At 48.5% G+C, this 19,835-nt stretch overlaps 1 protein-coding gene across 1 annotated transcript in view; it reads left to right on the forward strand.

Moving 5' to 3' along the window:
- Positions 1-19,835, forward strand: part of PLXNA2 (plexin A2) — a 205,157-nt gene that overhangs the window by 26,462 nt on the left and 158,860 nt on the right. Inside the window, exon 3 of the mRNA XM_029935352.1 lies at positions 4,747-4,929. Coding sequence (XP_029791212.1) covers positions 4,747-4,929 — 183 coding nt within the window. The remainder of the gene's footprint in view (positions 1-4,746; positions 4,930-19,835) is intronic.

A 19,835-nucleotide genomic window follows, 5' to 3' on the forward strand; every position in this document is an offset into this window, starting at 1 on the left:
GAAGAGCAGGAAAGGAGTCTGCTTGACCAGTAGATTGAAAACTTGGGAAGAAGAATCAGGAGTCTGGGCCAAGGGAAAAGAGAATAGGTGAGGCTCAGGATCTAAACCTGAGGACAGCAGATGGAAAAACATCAGTGGCAAGCATAGATGCTGCCATCTAAGCGGTCACCACCATGATCCATCCATCCATCCATCATCCCTCTGCCTCCCCATTCCTCCCTCCATCCATCCATCACCCACCCATCCATCCATCTATCCATCCATCCATTCATCCCTCTCTCCATCCTTCTTTTCATTCTCCCGCCATCCATCCATCACCCATCCATCTACCCATCCATCTATCCATTTAACAAGAGGGTATTGAAGATGTTCCGAGTGCCTAGCACTATCCTGGGCACTGTGGATGCATACATAAAACAATGTGATTACTACTCTTACATATCTCATGATCTAGTGGGAGAGAAAGAGAAAGAGAGAGATAAAGAGAGGGAGATAGTGGCTACAAGTTTGGGCTTTGGAGATGAAAATCACAGTTAAGATCCTATCTGTGCTGCTTCCTGCCCTCAGAAGTAATTTAACCTCTCTACATTATCATCTGTGAAATGGGACTTATCATGCCTACCTTGTGGGATGATCACATGAGACAATACATCTCAAAGATTAGCGTCATGTTAGATTTATCATTATTAGTTAACCACTATGATGTGTGACAAGTGCTAAGATAGATTTCTGTGCAAAGTTCTGAGGACTCTGGATCTGCAGTATGGGGAAAAATCTGAGACTAAGGGGCCCATATGGCATTCTGAGTACCCTAAGTTGAAGGTGCCTGCTGTTAGAACCAAAAACCACTTCTTAAAGCCTAGTGTACGCTTCGATTCACACCATCTTTTGCTTGGTATGATAGGATAGTGGTTAGGACTACAGACGTTGAAGTCCAATGGATTTGTACTTAAAAATCAGTTCTACCATTCAAAAGTGTCACTTTGGGCAAGCTATGTACCTGGTCTGAGCTGTAATTTTTTCATCTTTAAAATAGAGATAATAATACCCTGCCTATGATTATTATGGAGATCAAATAGAAAATATATGTAAAATGCTTAGTGCAATCCTTGACACTTAATAAACATTCATTAAGTGGAAGTTGTAATTATTAATATTAATCATAATAAGAAAGAAACAGTTACTTGCTGTTATTTCACTTTTATTCGATGAGAAGTTGAACTGGATAATTTCCAAAGTTTTCTACAGCACTGAAGTCCTGTAACCTAGAGTCCCCAGCCAATGAGAAAAACTGGAGAGGAAATGGAAGGGTTAATCGCCTCACAGAGTCATGCCTGGTTCCCATTGCCCAGAGCAGGCCTTGTCAGGAGGAAACCGCTGATTCCTGCCTGCTTCTGAGCCAGAGGGAAGAGGAAGCCACCACCCTTCTCTGGCTCCAGTGGCTTGCAGAGAGACAAGCCCGGGCTAGTGACCAAAAAGCAGCAAAGGCACTGGAAGAGAAGTGACAGTCGGTGGGACCAGGATCTCGGAGAACAGCCCCTCATCAGCCCTCTGTCCCAACCCTGAGCGTGGTGGGTGGAGAAGCTATAATAGAAAGAACTGTTTAAAATCCTTGTCATCTAAGGAGTCCTAGACCTGGGCCTCCAGAAATCTTTGGCAACCTTCCAGAGGCTTAAGGATTATCGAGGGAATCCATGGTCCCAGGGCTTAATTTTAACACAATCTCTGGACTGGCATGGAGCTCTCAGATGAAGGACTTGAGCTTTGCTCCCAGAAAAGGGATAAGGCTATCACTTATTGAATGGAAGCCATGTACTGAAGACTGAACTGGGCAATTTAAGTTTATCTCATTTGATCTCATTTGATCCTCAGTATAACCCTGTGAAGCAAAGAGGATCATCCCCCTTTGGCAGATGGAAAAACAAAGGCTCACAGTGATGAAGTCCATTGCTAAAATCTACACAACTGTAAACGACAAAGCAGGAGTTTGAGTTCAGCTCAGTGCATATGACTTCTGAGTCCAAGTTCTTTCCGTTTAACCAAGTTGCTGCTAAAGAAAGCTTTCACCATTTGAGCAAAGATAAAGGGGCTTCTAATGTCTGGGACCACCTGACAATTCAGAGAAGAGAGAAAGAAACACCAGCCCACTCCAGGGGCTTAGGCAAAAAACAAAAACAAAGCCCTCAAAAAACTCTTTCCCTTACAGCTCTGGAGATTCTAGAATCAGGAAAGATGTAGAGAAATCCACAATCACTGGCAAGGTTTTTTGCTTCTATTGTCATTACTCAGAAATTAGCTTGGGCTACACCTGTGCCCAGACTTTGCAGCCTTACCAGCCCTTTAGTGGAAAGGAAACTAAAGCCTTAAATCAAGAACTTTCAGAACTAAAGAAAGCTTGACCATCACTTGGTCTAATCCTTTCACTTTATAGATGAGAAAACTAAGGCTCAGAGAGGGTCCATGACATAGCAGAGCCACATGGGTGGATAGTGGGAGAAACAGGATTACAATTTAGATTTCTTGACTCTTACCAGGATACTACCTGCTGCCTATGGTGTAGGGATGAGAAAGGAAAGTAGAAAACCTAAAAAGTGGTAGCTAATTCCTCCCACCGGCCTTTCTAGGAAGCTAGACATTTCCATCATTCGGTCTAGTGATATACTTATAAATATTAAAGAGCTGGTTCTCTGCAGGCAGTAGGGCTGGGGTAGGGACACTTGATTAGAAGCATTAGCCAATTTCCCTGGTGCAAATACTCTCACCATGGCCAATTTCAAGCCACCAATGTGATGTCACTGTATTCAGACACATACACAGTCATCCCTCATGAGCTGGCCAGCAGGCCACTGCCTTGCTCCCTTTTCAAGGAGTTTATCTTTCAGCTCTGTGGGTCTCCCCATTATCTAAAGTTGTTCAAGGTCATCCTTAACCTGAATGTCATTCCCTTTCCTAAAGAATACACACGTGCGCGCGCGCACACACACACACACACACACACACACACACACACACACACACGGGCAGACCTACCCATACCAGCCCTCTACAGAACACCAAAGAATCACAAGATGCAAGTCTCTATTCCTGTTAGATCTGAGAAGGGAATGGAAGGGAAGTCACAGGTTTAGCCATCACATGGCCCAGCTTCTAAGTCAATTATTCCAAGGAAATAGACTGTCAGTGAGGGATACGCCAGCCTGCTGTTCCCTGGGAAGGGTGAGAGGAGGAAACTGGAGAGAGCAGTTTGCAGGTTTCTGCCTCATGCTCTCTATGTTTCCCACCATAGTCACTTCCGTCCCCGCTCCGGAATGCCTGCCCAGGACAGCTGCCACGGGACTCTGCACTCTTTCTGGCCCAAAGTCTGCAGCCTCTGCCCAGGGGATTCCTGGTTGGGCATTAACCGGGGTGTCTCGGAGGCCCTGCCTGGCCCAGCCCCAGACTAGGTGCTGTGCAGGCAGGACAAACCCTTTGGCAGTCCTGATTTTCAGGAGCACAGTCGTTTTTGTTAACAGAATGCGATCTTAGAAATAATCCACATAATATCCCGTTAAACAACCGCCAGAGAGGATACTACTGATCCAAGTGGACATAGCCACAGCAGCCGAACAGAGGGTAGAAGTCGGGTCTTCCTACTTTTGGTTAAGTTATTCTTTCATTTGCTCAGGGCCTAGCTTCTTTTAGAGATGCCCCAATGTTTCCTGAAAGATTCTCTTTACTTTTTTTTTTTAATGTTTATTTTGAGAAAGAGAGAGAGAGAGAGAGCATGCACACAAGCAGAGGAGGGGCAGAGAGAGAGGAGAGAAAGAATCCCAAGCAGGCTCTGTACTGCAGAGCTCATTGCGGGGCTTGAACTCATGCAGTGAGAGATCATGACCTGAGCCAAAATCAAGAGTCGGATACTTAACCAACTGAACCGTTCAGGCACCTCTGAAAGATACTGTCTATACAGGCACACCACCAGTCCCTTCAAAAGCCTGGGCATGGGGAGGACATCTCCTGTAGAATGAATGACCTTTTATTTATATCTACATGAACATTGTTGAAAACTGATCGTGTGCAACTGTAGAAATTGCGTCATTTAACACAACTCTAATAATAGTGCACTGATTATTTCATTTGCTCCTCAGAAAACTGGCTGAGTAGTATCACAAATGAAGAAACTGAGGTTTATGTGGATTAGGTAACTTTTCTTAAGTATAAGGGCCTGTCTCATGTTATGATGACCCTTTTCATCTATCCCCAGTGTAGCATGTGGTGAATAATTGAATGGCTTAAAATTCCTTATGCCCAAAGGGACACCTTACAGCCTGAGACACACCCAAGAACCCCCTCCAGCTGGTAGAAATCCTGTGATATGCCTCCAGACTGAATCTCCTCTGTCTAAAGAGAAAAATCTGTATACAGTGGTATGGTCCACAGGGACATTAAAATGATCAGAAAGTGAGTTCACGGAACCTGCTCTCCAGATTACCCCTGGATCTCTCAGCAGAAGGGCAGATGGGTGGCTGCAGGGTAGTGTGCGGAAGGCAGCAGATCCCTCTTTCTGGTTTCACAGGAGCCAGTGTGGGATTTGTGAGTCAACTGGTGAGATGCTTTATTTTGAGGCAGGTGTTAGGTTCCTGAACCCCAAGTCTGTACCTCTCTGAGGCATGGTGTCTGAGGGCTGGTGGATGGGTGGGGACTAATGTAAGGAAAGTCTGCCATGCCTCCCCTGTCACTTACCGCAGTTCCCTCCCTTCCCTCCAGCCGGTCCCCATTGATGACAACTTCTGTGGACTGGACATCAACCAGCCGCTTGGAGGCTCGACTCCAGTGGAGGGTCTGACCCTGTACACCACCAGCCGGGACCGCATGACCTCAGTGGCCTCCTACGTTTACAATGGCTACAGCGTGGTTTTTGTGGGGACAAAGAGTGGCAAGCTGAAAAAGGTAAGAGTCTGTGAACACAGACCCCGCCCCCCCCAGTGCTGTTCAGCTCCTTACCTGAGAGCCCCTTCTGGAAGGTTGCTGTCGGTGGACATTTAATACAGACAACTCTTCCCTTTCTTGGGCAGGGAGGTTAGAATGGTGAGGAGGAAGGTAAGTAGGGGTTAATTTTGTGGCTTACTGTCTAGCTGCTTCTTCCAGTCATTGGTGAGTGACTGTCTGAGGAAAGCAAGCATATTTCAGTATTGCCCACACTTCATGGGATCAGGAAGGTACATCACCCAGAGGGAAAAAGAATCATTCTTTTTCTCCAAATCAGGGAGAACTGATGCTTTGACTATCTGTATTATGAATCACCCATTTCACACATCCCTTCTCATGGTTTATAGAATTGACTGTACTGGTCACAAGTCTTTGTTGCGCCTAAAGCAGCTGGTTGATGCAGGTCATGGGTCCCAAATCTAAGGATCCAGGCAAAGGGTCGTGCTGGTTTGATGATGACATGTGGTGGCCAGGGTGACAAGACCACTCTCCCGCCTTTCCTCTTCCCGCGATCACAGACTGTGCCCCTCCCTCCTCCTCCCCACTCAAGGCTTGAGCTGCCCGGGAGAAGTGGACATCTTATCTCGTGCCTGCTCCAGGCCCCTCTGCCAGCCGGAGGGCACTGGCTGTCTGGGGTGGGCAGCATGGAAGGCTGAAACCGGCAGCTTGTGCCTGCTTGTCTCCTGCTTCGGGTGCCAAGACGAAGCACTGTCTGTTTCATTATGTGGGATTACAGCAGCCACATTCTTTCCGGCCCAGCTAATCCCCTTGTCCCAAGCTTACCCTTCTGCCACCTTTCCCCAGTCCCGCCACCTGTGGATCAAGGCACATTCGAGACCTCACCGACCTCACCCTCACCATTTGAGGTTGACGTCACCCCTGTGGCTCTTTCCCCCTAATCCATTTAGAGCCCTGGGAGAGAGGTGTCTTTGGGGAATGTGGAAGGAGGGTGGCAGAGAGGGAAGCTGAGGAAGAATTTCCGCGTCCTGCTTGTTCTGAGCTGCTGCCAGAGGAGGTGAGAAAAACAGGTCCAGGTTTGTGTGGAGGTGCTGAACTTTCCAGACATCTTCTGGTTCGCATGATACTAAGGCCCTTTAACCCTTTTCTTGCTCTGTGGAGAGGCTGTTGTTTGTTTCAGTCCTGTGCCACTACTTCGCCTGGGACTGTGGACGTTGGCTTGGACTTGAGGCACATGGAAGAAGGGTATGAGTATGGGTCCTGCATTTGCCTTTCTAGAATGGGGGAGTGGGAGTGGCCTTATGAGACTCTACCAAGATTTTAAATGGCAGATTGCACCGGGAAGCGTTCATTGTGGACCTCTAAGGCTGTTCAGTCAGGTGGAGAGCACCTTGCATAGGAGCGTGGGCCCAAGGAGCCTACAGGAGCTGAAATCCATCCTCAAGTCTCTCTGTCAAGCCAAGCACCCTCAGGCACAAACATCCACCCAGAGGACCTCTTACTAAATCATCTGCCCACAGAGACCACCTTTTTCTAAACCACACAAAGAAAGGGTTTCTGGAGGCCAGCAGCACCCACACGTAAGCTGGTGTTCATTTTCTTCTTCCCCTATTCTTCTGGTGCCTTCCCTCACTGTTGGGGATCATTTGTGTGCCTGTAGGTCTCCTTGATTCTCTTGAAAGTTCTGTTAAAGCCAGGGGCCATGCCCTATTCATATTTATTCCCTTCCTTCTCCCCAGTTCTTTCACCAAGTGTTTCCACATAGGATAGGCCCTGAAACTGCTTTTGAAAGACAGAACCATTCTAAGAAATGTGAGATATCCTGTGGCCCAATACACTCATTGCTCGGAGGAAAAACTGAGGCCCAGAGAAAACCAGTGACTTGTCCAAGCATAGAGACTAGGACAAGTTGCTTCTTTCCCTGACACCCAATTTGGTACCCCCTTTTACTTAAAGAAGCAGCCACAGAGTCCAGGGATGGAGGCTGAGAACAGTCTTCAGGCCCAGGCTTGCTGAGATCAGCCAGGGACTAGTGCCTCTGTTTTCCACAGTCGCGGGTCAGAGTCAAGGAAGGGACATTTTCCGAAAGGGCAGACGAGGGCTGAATAAAGCAAGAACGCTCCCGCCAGACGCAGAGGAATCCTTGTGCTGACCTCCCCCTATCTCTGTACATCTTGTGCAACACACACAAGGGGGCTACTTGGGGCAGCTTTCCAAGCCACACACCCAAGTCAGCCAAGTTCTCTTGGCCTTGTTGGAATCTCGGCAGACGAGTCACTATGAAGGCAAGTCAGCGGGTTCAAGGGCAAGGCTAGGGGTGTGGCCGCCCACAGCTTGTCCCAACCTGCAAGTTGGTCGCTCCTTCTCAGCCTTCACTTGGCCTTTCTTTGGCTTTTCTCTGAGCTCATAATACCCCTCCTTCTCCTATGCAGCCCGCCCTTCCTTTCCACCCACACTCCTTTGAGGCACCTGATACTTACACCCTGGCTCCCACTGGCCTCCCATTTACCCACCCACTTGCCCCCACCCTCTCCAGAGCAGCAGCCCATGAGGAATTTGTGGAATGTCCCCAGGAAACTCTACCATGGTCCAAACTCCATAGCTCTTTCAACACAGGAAGGAAAATAAAGAGAAAAAACAGCCAAGAGTTTGGAGAGGGGAGGGAAGCAGGGTGCGTCAGAACCGCTCTTCCCTGCCTCAGGCGTCTGTCAGACTGTCAGATTGCCCTCATCCAGTACAGCCATAGGAATAAAATGTCCCTGTGTGGGGAAGTGTGGAGGTAGTGGGGACTCACTAGAAGTGGCATGACCATGAGGTGCTCCTATGGGCTGTCCCATGCCTGCTCATATACTGTTCTCTGCTAGACTCAGAGCATTCCAGACTAGGCTGTGGCCTTCTGAGTCACAAACATGTGGAAGGAACAGGCAGAATAAGGATGAGACCTCAGAACCCAGGTGTGTAATACCTGTGTAAGCTAAGGGTCAGTGCATCACAGGTGACAAGAAGACAGGCCATGATTCACCCAGGGGTCGAACAATGGCAGAGAAACCAACCATGGTAGTGTGATCAACCTTGAGGTCTTTATTGAGTAGGAAAATTCACAGGATTCGCTTAAAGGCTGAATGGAACAGAGAAACTAATGAATTGACTAATGGGTGAAAGAGGAAGGCTTTCTAGACCTTGGGTACCAGACTGAGAAGGAGCAAAACAGTGCACGGAAGGTCTAGGGTGCACAGAGGGGTTAGGAGGACTGGTGAGGGGAACGTCAAGGTGGAGTGCTGTGAGCATCCGGCCATGAGAAGACCAAGTGAAAAGGATCTTGGGATTTTTGCTGACTCCAAGGTCAACAGGAGCCAACCATGTGATCTAGTTTGAAGTTAATTAGTCTTCACTGTGCTAATAGGAGAAGAACTCCCAGGTCATGAGACGTGGTGGAGTTAGGCCATGTGAAGCATACTCTTAAGAGGATATTAACTCAAGGAAAGAAGCGTAAAGAAGCAAGACAGCTTTCTTCAGATAATATAATTTACTGAGCATTTATTATGTATCAGGTGTTATTCTAAGAGCTTTATGTCTATTAACTCACTATTAACTCACATAATGTTGATATAACTCTATGAGGTAGCTGCTGGTATCACCTCCATTTACAGATGAAGAAATAGAGGCCAAGCAAGGTAAAGGCTTTCATCTGAGGCCACAGAGCTAGTAAATAGCAGAGCTGGGATTTGAACCTTCATCACCTGGGTTCCCAGTTTGTGTGCTTAGCCATTAGGCTGTGGAAGATGAATTAGACGTCCTTGGTGTGGCCCCAAAGGGGAGAATAGAACCAATGGGCACAAGTTACAGTAAAGCACATTTGCACATACTCTGAGGAAGAAGTCTCTGGTAGCCAAACTGTCCCAGCATGGAAAGAATTGGCTCGGGGCGCCTGGGTGGCTCAGTCGGTTAAGCCTCCGGCTTCGGCTCAGGTCAGATCTCACATTCGTGGGTTCGAGCCCCGCATCAGGCTCTGTGCTGACAGCTAGCTCAGAGCCTGGAGCCTGCTTCCAGTTCTGTGTCTTCTTCTCTCTCTGCCCCTCCCCCTCTCATGCTCTGTCTCTCTCTGTATCAAAAATAAATAAAACATTAAAAAAAAAAGAATTGGCTCAAGAGAGAATGAATTCCCAGTCAGTGGAAATATTTTTTTAAAAATTTTTAAATCTTCTATTTATTTTCAAGAGACAGAGAGAGACAGAGAGAGACAGAGAGAGACAGAGAGAGCAAGTGGAGGGAGGGCCAGAGAGAGGGAGACATCTTGGCCAAGAGAGGGCATGGACAAGAATCTGAAGCAGACTCCAGACTCTGAGCTGTCAGCACAGAGCCCAACGTGGGATTCATACTCACAAACCATGAGATCATGACCTGAGCCGAAGTTGGACGCCCAACAACTGAGCCACCCAGGCGCCCCCAGGCAGTGGAAATATTTAAGCAGACACAGGATAATCACCCACCAGGGATGCTCTAGGGGAGGGGGGGGGCTCCTGCACCCACCACGTGATCTTTATGCCACCACTATTCCAGTGACTCCATCAGTAGAGGGGCAGCTGTGGCAGAGAGGTAGTGCAAGGAGAGGGAAGCCAGAGCACCCTGCAGTGGGCTTTGAAGTCCCATACTGTGTTCAGCTTGCTTTCAGAACGTAGCAGAAAGCCCTCAGCATCCAGGAAAAGGTGCTGGGCACAGACAGGACAGGGCATGGCCAAGATGATGGGAGCAGGCAGGCCCGGGGCAAGATGTAGGGGAGGGGAGAACAGGGTATTTGGGGAGGGGGGCACAGCGGACTGTGATGACACCCCCTGCTCCCAAGCTAAGGGCAGGCTGGGAGTCTGGAGAAGGGAGGCAGGGGGCTAATGCCACAGCAGATGGAAGAGGCATCGAGGTCACAGGAACTGCAAACTCAGTTCATAGACTTCCCAGCTTGAAGGGAGGAGCCCAGGAGGCAGTTCGAGCCTAAGTCGTGGGGCATAGGCTGGAGGTAGGCCAAGGAGACAGAAGCTCCCAGGACACGGGAGGGAAGACTGTCTCCAGGTTTGGGGCAGAGTCCTGGGTCCTTCTCTCCCTGTTCCAGTCCCAGCTTTATGTCCTTGCCACTTAGCCCCTCAGCCCCAGGGCCTTACACAGTAGTGGGACTTGTTGGCTGTCTGTGCCCTGTCCCCACTGGAAAACTCGCCTGCTGCTCAGGGGCTGGTGACATGTCCTTTACCCTGTCCCTTCAAGCACCATGAATAGCACCCTCCTCAGACTTCTCACAGCATGTAATTTTGCTCTGACAGCATCCGACATGCGAGCAGCTACTAATGTGTCCACTTATCTTGAGATTCGTGGATCCTGAAGCATAGGGACCCTCTTTTTCATATGTATGTCACCCTTTCCCATGGTCAGATGCAACACCTCTCATACATTAGGTGCTCATTAAATTTATCTTCGATGTATTGGGTCCCACCGTCATTTCAGACACCTATTTGTGCTGATTGGAATAGAACCAGACGTCGCCAAGAGTGACTGCTGTTGACGTGGCCGGTTTGCAGGGGAAGGAAGTAACGCTTTGGTGGATACGTCAAGGGAGGGGGTGGCAGCAGGATGAGGAGTCAAGAAAATGGGAGAGCTGCTGGTGGGTAACAGGGAAAAGAGTCTGAAAAGGACGTTTGGAAGAGGGTGGGCGGTACTCTCTGACACGGTGACCGGGGTAGAAGAAGGGGACAGTGTTTATACTGTTGCCTGGAGATGCCCAGAATAGCGTGGCAGCCATCTGCCTTCCTTGGATCAGATGTGGGCTTGCTGACAGCAGGGAGCAGGTGCAAAGGCCCAGGTAACCACTGCCCTGCCCCCACCCTGCCAGTCCTCTGTTTATCGGATTCTTGGACAGTTTCAGAAATCCCCAGAGATTCAGCCCTCTTCCAGATCTGGGGAGAGCCCCGGCCTCTTTGGGCACCACCTCCTCTCCCATTAGCTAACCAGAACAGCCACGGAAATGCCTGTGAAATTCTTGAGGACAATTCTGTCTTTCCCTAAGGGACATACGAACCAACCCAAGGTCTCCAGTCCACAGCCCACAGGAAGCCCAGGCGTCCCGATCCCATTCTTTTTTTTCTAATTTCCCAAACGGTTTGCTAAGCAAAGCCAGGAAAACTGAAGCTCTTTTGCAGTAGCGGCTTAGGCGCTGGAGAGAATCCATCGAGAGCACCAGAGTAATAACTTTCCTAAGCTCCAGGGTGATTGCTCAGTTTTTTGAGAACACTGATTATTTTCAGGATACTCTTCCAGTTTTCATCTGAGAATACTTCACATGCATACGGCCATTGCCCACTGCGTCTCTGCCCCATTTTACAGATGTGGAAAACTGAGCCACAGAGATATTAAGTATCCCACCTGAGGTTCTATGGCCCCTCCACTGGCAATATTGACATTGGCGCGTACACATCCTCCCCAGACTCACAGAAGTTCCTAACCTGTTACTTGGCTTCCTCATGGGATGGGGTTGTCTTGGCGGACAGAAGGCCAAATTGGATGAAGAGCTGATGAACATGCCTTTCCGTCTGTGCCAGCCCCACCAAACAATAGCCACTCATTCCTCTGAGTGGAAATGATTCACTCATTTGTCAGTGTGAACCCCGGATCAAGTAAACAACCGGAGCTGCAGGTCCAGGTCTCGGAGACTTAGGCTCTCTTGGCCCTCGTGACAGCCCACCCGAAGCCCTACCCCTCTGAGGGCATCTCAGCAATGCTGGGGGCTGGGGTAGTGGGGAGCAAGCCCCCTCGCCCCCTTCCCCGGAGTCTGCATGGAAGAAGATCTGGGGTAGTCGCTCCGAGCTCACCACCCCATCCCTGGTAATGAGTTTGGCTCCCTGCCCAGGCTCCCGCCGCCAAACGCGCTGTTTGTTTTGTTGTTTTATAGGCCTCTTGGGTCCCAAGAACCGGTCTTCTGAAAGCTGGGAACGGCAGCACTTGGTTGGCACCAGGAAGGAGGCATATTTTTACAGAATCCCACCACCCCCGGCCACCACATCCCTCCTCTTGACCATGACAGGTGTAGAGACAGGGGGTTTGGGTTTCTATCCAGAGCCCCAGCTGACCCTGGGGGAGGAAGTCCTGATCTCCCAGAGTCATTCTGAATGGGGAGGGACTACAGATTCATTTATTTTGTGCTGCTTTGTACAGCTCCATACATGCTCCAGTCTTGGACGGTCCCTATAGGAAGCATCAGGCTGTGTGTTTAGCGGGCTGCTTTGCAGTCCAAGAGTGAGCCCCTGGAGCTCAGGGCTTTATCTTAGGACAGGTGAACCATGGGAAACTGTGTTTCAGGGGCAAGGGTGGGGAGGGGAAGTGATTCAAGCTTGCAGAATCCAGGTGACCCACATCGTTTACACAGAATCTTTAAGGGGCCAAGGTGCTAAGGGGCAGAGCTCTCATTTGTAGGAAAATACAAAGCACATCCTTGGAGGCCATTGAGCCTTGCCTGCCTTCTGATACAGGACATGCACATGTGTCTCAGGGTCAGAAGGGACCGCCAGAGACCATCTAGGCTGTTCCTCTGCCTCCAGGTAGAAGCCAATTTGTGTAGGAAGAGTGTCTGGGCTTCTGGGATGGAGCCCTGCCTGCAGTTTCCCTGCCCTCATGTAAAACGTGACCAGTGACAGTACGTGCCTCCTGAGATTCTGTTGAGAACTGAGTGAGATGCTTCATTCCTGAACTAAAAACGATTGAGTACCGACTATGTGCCATTTTCTGGGTATGCAGTAGTGAACAAACTGTCAAAAAGGTGTGTCATATTGGAGATTGTACCTTACTCCCGGAAGACAGACCAAAAATAAATAAATTAAAAAGTAAGCACAATATCTAGTATGTTAGGAAGAGAAAATGTGCTAGTAGAAGGAAATAGAGCTTAAGGAAATAATCCGTGTACAGAATGGTGCTAGGTTTGAGCATATTTGCTCGTTTTTTGTTGTTGTTTATTTTTGAGAGAGAGAGAGAGAGAAAGAGAGAGAGAATCCTAAGCAGGCTTCAGGCTCTGAGCTGTCAGCACCGAGCCCAACATGATGCTCAAATCCATGAACCACAAGATCATGACCTGAGCCAAAGTTGGATGCTTAACCAACTGAGACACCCAGGTGCCCTGAGCATATTTGCTCTTAAATATCACTACTAGTGTTACTGTTTTAAAATATTTTTTCATAATATTTATTTATTTTTGAAAGAGAGAGAGAGAGACAGAAAGACAGAGCACAAGTAGGGGAGAGACAGAGAGAAGGGGAGACAGAATCTGAAGCAGGCTCCAGGCTCTGAGCTGTCAGCACAGAGCCCAATGCAAGGCTTGAACTCACCAGCTGTGAGATCATGACCTGAGCCAAAGTCAGATGCTCAACCAACTGAGCCACCCAGGTGCCCCAATCACTCCTAGTGTTACCTAACTTGTGAGCCTCAGTTTCTTCTTCTGTGGAATGGGGTAGTAAGAAACACTGCAGAGTTGTCCGAAGGACTGAGTGAAATCATTTATGAAAAGTGTTTACTATAGTGCTTGGCGTAACTATGCTTTGCATTATTATTACTAACATCCCTGAGGCTTTCCCTAAATTCCACTTCTTGTCTGACTCCCTGGGGGCAGTGGAGCTGTCAGATCAACCTCCTTTTTTAGTGACATGTTTGCAAGGTCATATGGAGGAAGAGAATCCTGTCCCCTTACCCCAGCCCTGAGTCATGGGAAAAAGTACTTAGAAGACTAGACCAGCTGAGCCAAACTAATCTAATCCTGCTGGACACTGGCACCCAGCTGCATTAGTCACCAGTGAGAGCTTTCCGATAGTTCCACCAAACAATATGAACAATATGCCCTCCTCAGGGCAGGGCCAGGGGGAGTGTGCAGTTGCTCTTGCAGCTTTGCAGAATTAACTAGAACAGAGCCATTCCTGTCCTTTGCATACCACAATATCCTAGCTCTGTACACTCTGCCTCAGATTAACTAGGGAGTTGGAGTGGGTGCCTAGTTTCCTCAACTAGTCCATTGACACTGTCTTGCAAGGTGGCTCTGTGTGTCAGACATGGGAGATATAAGTACCTCATGCAGAGCCTGATGCATAGTGGGTGCTTAATGAAACAGCAGCCATTGCTGCTGCAATTGCTATGAATGTGACTCACACTTCTGTGCTATTACCATGCAGTTCTTCCAGGGCCCAGTTCCCCTTGGGTTCTGTTATCTTATTAATCCCATAACATTTTCTGATGAACAGGAAGGGTTGGTAAATTTCTCTGCTCTGTCGCAGATGATGATGCTGAAATTCAGAGAGGTTAAGGACTTGCGCAGGGTCATGGGGTCAATGAAGGGAAGATGTGGGAACCAGAATCAGGGCTACAAATACTTCAGGTGGAGATGGGCCCAGCCTCTATCTAGGTCACTCCTACAGGCCAAGATGATGAAGCTGAAAGCTTGCAGCTGCTTAAACTCAGTTGCCTTCTTACCTTGTGTCCTTCTATCATGTGCTCAGAGAGGCAGGAAACACATGGAGATGCAAGGTGGTGAAGGTCGATCTCAGTTTCTGTCCTTTGGAGCCTTTCCTAGCATTCCATGCCTCTCCTGGCATGGCCTCCAGAAAGGTCTGTAGGCGTCAAGGTGGGGCGGAACTTCAGGAGCTGGGGCCTCTGTGCTTGTCCCGATCAGTCCCCACTTTTGTACCACGTTGTGGTTTTCTAAATGGAAGGTTACTGTCACCAGCTAGGTGTCCCCATTTCACCTGGAAGGACAGGCTTTAGCAACAAATCGGAGATTCTCACCTTTACGGTTCAGGGGTAGGTGAGAACAGCAGCCCCTCACTCCCGGAAGGGGGAGGGGCCGCCGAGGAGCTGGGTCCCAGCAGGGGGCAGGGCCCCCAGGGAGAAGGTGGACGCCCTCATACAAGATTAGAATCCTGCCCTGATAGTATAGCTGGAAAGGACCTCCGAGACTGGTCCAGCCTACAGACTTCGGGCAGGCAGGCGAGATAGCGATTGTTACATTTTATAGATGAGACAGTGGATACCCAAAAATGTGACACGATCCACTCAAAATCACTCAGGTTCTTAGCATCAGAGGCAAGACTCAAATCCAGGGACTTTGGATCCAATTTATGGCCTTTTCTCTTTTTATGGAAAAATAGTCCCTCTGCACAAAGCCTCAGATTAACCTCCACCTTTCCCTGGCACAGAAGCATTCCCTGAGCAGAACATATGGGATCGTTCTCTTGGGCACAAGAGTCTAGCTGAGCTTTCTGTCCCAGGCTTGACTTGGGGGGTGGGGGTGGATGAGGGGAGCGGTGACCAGCATCCCTGAGCCCTCATTCAACATGCCTTGGGGATCTTAGCTGAGCCTGGCCAACAAAATGCTTGTCTTGGGGCTGAGATGTTCTGACTGAATTGAGAATCTCAAATCTTACATGTTAGACCTCTCTAGACATGCCATGTTTTTGGTATTTGGGGGGGGCGGTGGTTTCTCTTGTAACTTTAGCACCTACTATGTGCTAAGCACTGAGCTAAGTGTTTTTTCAGTTAACCCTTTTACTACCTATTTTCCATATGAGCACATTGAGGCTCAATTGAAGTCACATAACTGGACAGAGTCACATCACTACTTAGTGGACAGCTGGAATGTGAGTCCAGATCTGGGTCCTGACCTGTGCTTTGTTAACCCCTGGCTTTGGCACCTTGTTGGTCTTCTCCTCCGTCCCATTGGTCTGTCCGTAACCTACCACCTGCCCTTCAGAGGGAAAAGTGGGAGGGCCGATGCTTTGCACTCTTTCGAGCGCAAGTGGCCTGAAAACCCAGGACACGGCAGCTGTCACCTCAGCACACGCTGCTTTGTACCACCCCCTCAGGCCTCCTCCTCCCCCCCCCACCCATCTTAGTCCGGGCCACAATGGATGGGGTGGCAGCCTTTTGTGCCACACACAGTCCCCAGCTGACTCCCCTTTCTCCAGGCACCATTGTTTGCCAGGAGCCTTCTGAAGGGAAGACAAAGGAGTGTGGCTGACAAGGCCAAGAGCTGCCGTGTAAAGCGTGGGGCCTCGGCCCATCACCCGTGCGTGCCTCGGAGCCCCCGGGCTCTTCTTCAAAGATGCTGTCTGGGATCTTTTGTGTGCCAGTCATACCCATTCAGAACTGGCAGGGCAAAGGTTCCAGGGGGGTGGTAGGAGAACACTGAAAAATGGAGTCATTTGGATCTGGCAAAATTGGAAGAGACATTAATGCAATAGTTAACAGCAAACCTCTGCTAGGGGGATGGGCCTGAATGCTTGTTCTCTGTTTATGGGGCTTATGCAATTCCATCAATATTGATGCCTGATGCCTTTGATTCTGACACTAATCATTGCTATGAATTAAATTTGCAGCCATATAATTAGGATTGCTATTAATAGGGCCCTGAGCTAAGCACTACGATGCTGCATGTCTTTTTCTTGATAGAAAATGGCATCCTTGGAACTCTGCTAATGGGGCGCACCTGGGATTTGCCAAGAATGATGTGAAAATTATACATTCTGTATTTGTATTGGGCCTTTACCGAAATACCAGCCAGCACAGGTGAGGCTGGAGGAAAGGTTGTCTCCTGCCCACTGCTATGGGCAGCAATTAGGTGTATCCCCCGTTCCATGAAGTCTTTAGGAATGGATATTCCAGAGCCAATGGGGGTTGCTTATGGTCAAGCCCTTGGATAGTTCACAGTCAGGAAGGTCTTCCCAAAGTCTAACCTAATGAGAGTCCTAAGGGATTAGATACGACCATGTCTTCTTCAGACTTTAACGTGGCTATGAGTCAACTAAGCGAAGAGAAATGTTCCTTTACACTCTATGCGTGGTTGAAAGGGGCTGAACTCCTATTGATAAGCCCAGTTGAACCTCATTTCTAGGCAGCTGATTGGGCAAGACCCCTAGTCACAACTGATGCCAAGGCACCCTCACCCAGAGAGCTCTCTAGACCACAGAGCACCGGTTAACCTCACATGTAAAAGAACTCGCTGCTACACATGGTAGGAAAGAATGAATTGTTTGTCGTGATGAGATACTTTCTAGGTAAATTTGTGGCATGTTTGTCTCCTGGGGAGCCTTGTCTGTGATTCTCAGCAGGCCCCCAATTCAGCAGTACCCCATTCACCCTCAGCCTGAGTAATTCATCACGCACACAAGGCTTCTCTAACCCTTTGCTAACAATAGCACATGTGGTAACCCCCAGCCCCCTCCTTATCAGTTGAAATTATAATATGTTCCAGTTGACATAAGGGATGCATTAGTCCCTGCTCTTTTGACCTTCTGACTGAAAATAATTTTTCCTCCGAATCATCATTTATTGATTTTTTTTCTCCTTTGATACGTTTAAGTCATCGTGAGAAGACATTGGTTGAGTTCAAGTCTTAACCCTACAATTTATAAAGCATATGACCCCAACTAACTTGAAAACTTGGAGTTGAAGGTGATGATAATAATATTGACTTCATCAAAATACTAATAAGTTTCAAGAAGTATCTGAATTGTTTATCACAGGTCTTCTGCACCAAGGAACATTCCCCACTTCCCTCTCCTGTCTCCTCTCCCAGAGACCCAGGTACGGAAGATAAAGGGGTAGCTCTTGGTACCCATGGCTTCAGAAGAAGATCACTTTATCTTCCTCCCCTCCTCAGGGAAGCACATGGAAAAATAGTTCCTCCCAAACAGATGGTGTGTTGGAACATGAGTTCCACACGCCCTCAGTCTTCTCACCACTCACACTGAAAGGCTCAACGGGGGCTCCTTGCCCTTCTATAGGCACCGTGGCTTCTGCTGGTTTCTCTTACTCTCCAGTAGTCCAGGATCTTGGGTGGACTAAACCCATCCTTGAAGTCAGGGTTCACAGCTCCCACACTACTCATAGGGTATTCACTGGGTACTTCGAGGCTGCAGAGAAAGGGGTGAGACCCTCTGAACATCACCTAGAATAGAGGCTCTTTTTACACAGGATCTGTATTCCTTTCTGCTGTCTGCCCCACACATCCACTCTACATATGACCACTCTATGCAAGTATATGTTTAAAGGCAGATGTGTGGACGGCCAGGAGTTGGCCAATGGCCAACAGTAACCAGAGATGTAGGTGCCTTTTCATATAACCCCCTAGAAAACAGTGTGTGTGGTTGAATCCTCAAGTGCCTGAACTTCATTAATGAATTAACAAGTGTTCTACTATTCATACCTGAAGTTGAGGGGGAATGGAGATTCTTATTGGGTTATTGGTGGGGTTGCTGTTTTTGTTTCCACTAAGTAGAGCACGTTAATCAGAGAATATTAATCCTTTAATATTGGAAATTAGCTTGATGTTGTGCAAGTCCATGGTTACTCATGTATGCATTCAAGCACACATTCAACATAATTATACTCACCGCATTTGGTTCTCTTGTCACTCACAAGATCTTGGCTCATACAAACCAGACCCAAAATTGACTCACCCTATGAGGCAATATCATGCACCCACAGATCCTCCTGCACCTCCAGTCCTTCCAGGAGGTACTTTGGAAGCCATAAATCACTGACAGGCTTCAGTCTCAGACAGACTGGCGGTATTCTCAGAGGAATGGCCACAGTCAGAGAAACAGAGGAAAAAATATGCCCAACATCCCCCTACCATCAAATCAAAGAAATAAAAAATCTGTCTCCTTGGTGCCTCCCCAATATTTATGTCTGAGCTCAGCAGACACCCCTGGGCTGCAGCCAGTCTGTGTATTAGCATTAGTCCATTACACTTTTTATGATGCATGTTACCCACCCTCCACCCCACCCCCCGTGCAACATTTTATGACTGTCCTTTTCATTTCTGGAAAGAGCTTCACAGAATGGCAGATGCCTGCATTTCCCTACTCTTTGGGGAGCTATTTGTAGGCAGCCTGTCCCAGGCCATAAACAACGGGAGATAAACCACAGCCCTGGCAGTAAATGTATCCAAGGCCAAGGAGGTGCAAAAGTAGGGGGGCTGGGGTTAGCTTGGTGTGGTGTGTACAAGGCCAGTGGCCGGCGGGTCTGGGGTAGATGCTACCCACAGAAGGAGAGCCGAGGGGCTGGTGTGGACATGGATGCCTCCCAGATTTCCACAAAAAGTGTAGGGTCATCCCACTACTCTCCCTCATGCCTGTCTCCCCCGGTGAGGCCACTTGTCCCTTAACTGTGATAAGAACCAGTAAACTTTCCAGTGAGAAGAGGATCCTTCCCTTTGGTATCATTGTCTCCAGCCTGTTCCTATTGCTACATAGATTGCTATGCATCACTCATCTCCCGTTGATGCTTCTGGATCTTGGAGCAACACCCTGCAAGTTTCTCTTGCTTTCTCCCACCCTCTCTCCCCACCACACTCATCCCAACCTCTTCCTCCTCTAATAGTCTTTCCTCATTTCGTGCCCAAAGCCAACTCTTATCAATCAATCACCACCACTTCTAGATCATTAAAACTTCAGCCACGACGCTGGTGGCCATGGCTGTGATATTCTATTTCAGCTTTCGAGCTGCACCCACCAGCAAGTCACTTGTGGCGCAGCAGGAGACAGTACCTGGAGCCAGCTTTGCTCCACGAAAGACACCCCTGGGAGAAGAAAACCAAAATCTGAATGAATAATTGGTCTAGTAGAGATTGCAGATTCTTCCTACACACACAAACAGCAACTGAAAGCAAAGAATAAAGCAAAGATAAGAGAGGGGGTGGGATGCGGAGAAGAAAAGTTGGCAAAGCCCTGAATGATTAGCGCCTCGAATGGTTTTCTTTCTCATCAGCCCCATAGAAGGGGCAGGACGTAGACAGAGGATGGAGGTGATGTTCTTTTTCTCCTCCTTATTTGGTTTTGGACTCCACATCAAATGGGAAGATGTAGATGAAAGTGATGTGCATTTAAAATGTA

The sequence above is a fragment of the Suricata suricatta genome, chromosome 3 (genome assembly GCF_006229205.1).
Source record: "Suricata suricatta isolate VVHF042 chromosome 3, meerkat_22Aug2017_6uvM2_HiC, whole genome shotgun sequence".
Taxonomy (NCBI): domain Eukaryota; kingdom Metazoa; phylum Chordata; class Mammalia; order Carnivora; family Herpestidae; genus Suricata; species Suricata suricatta.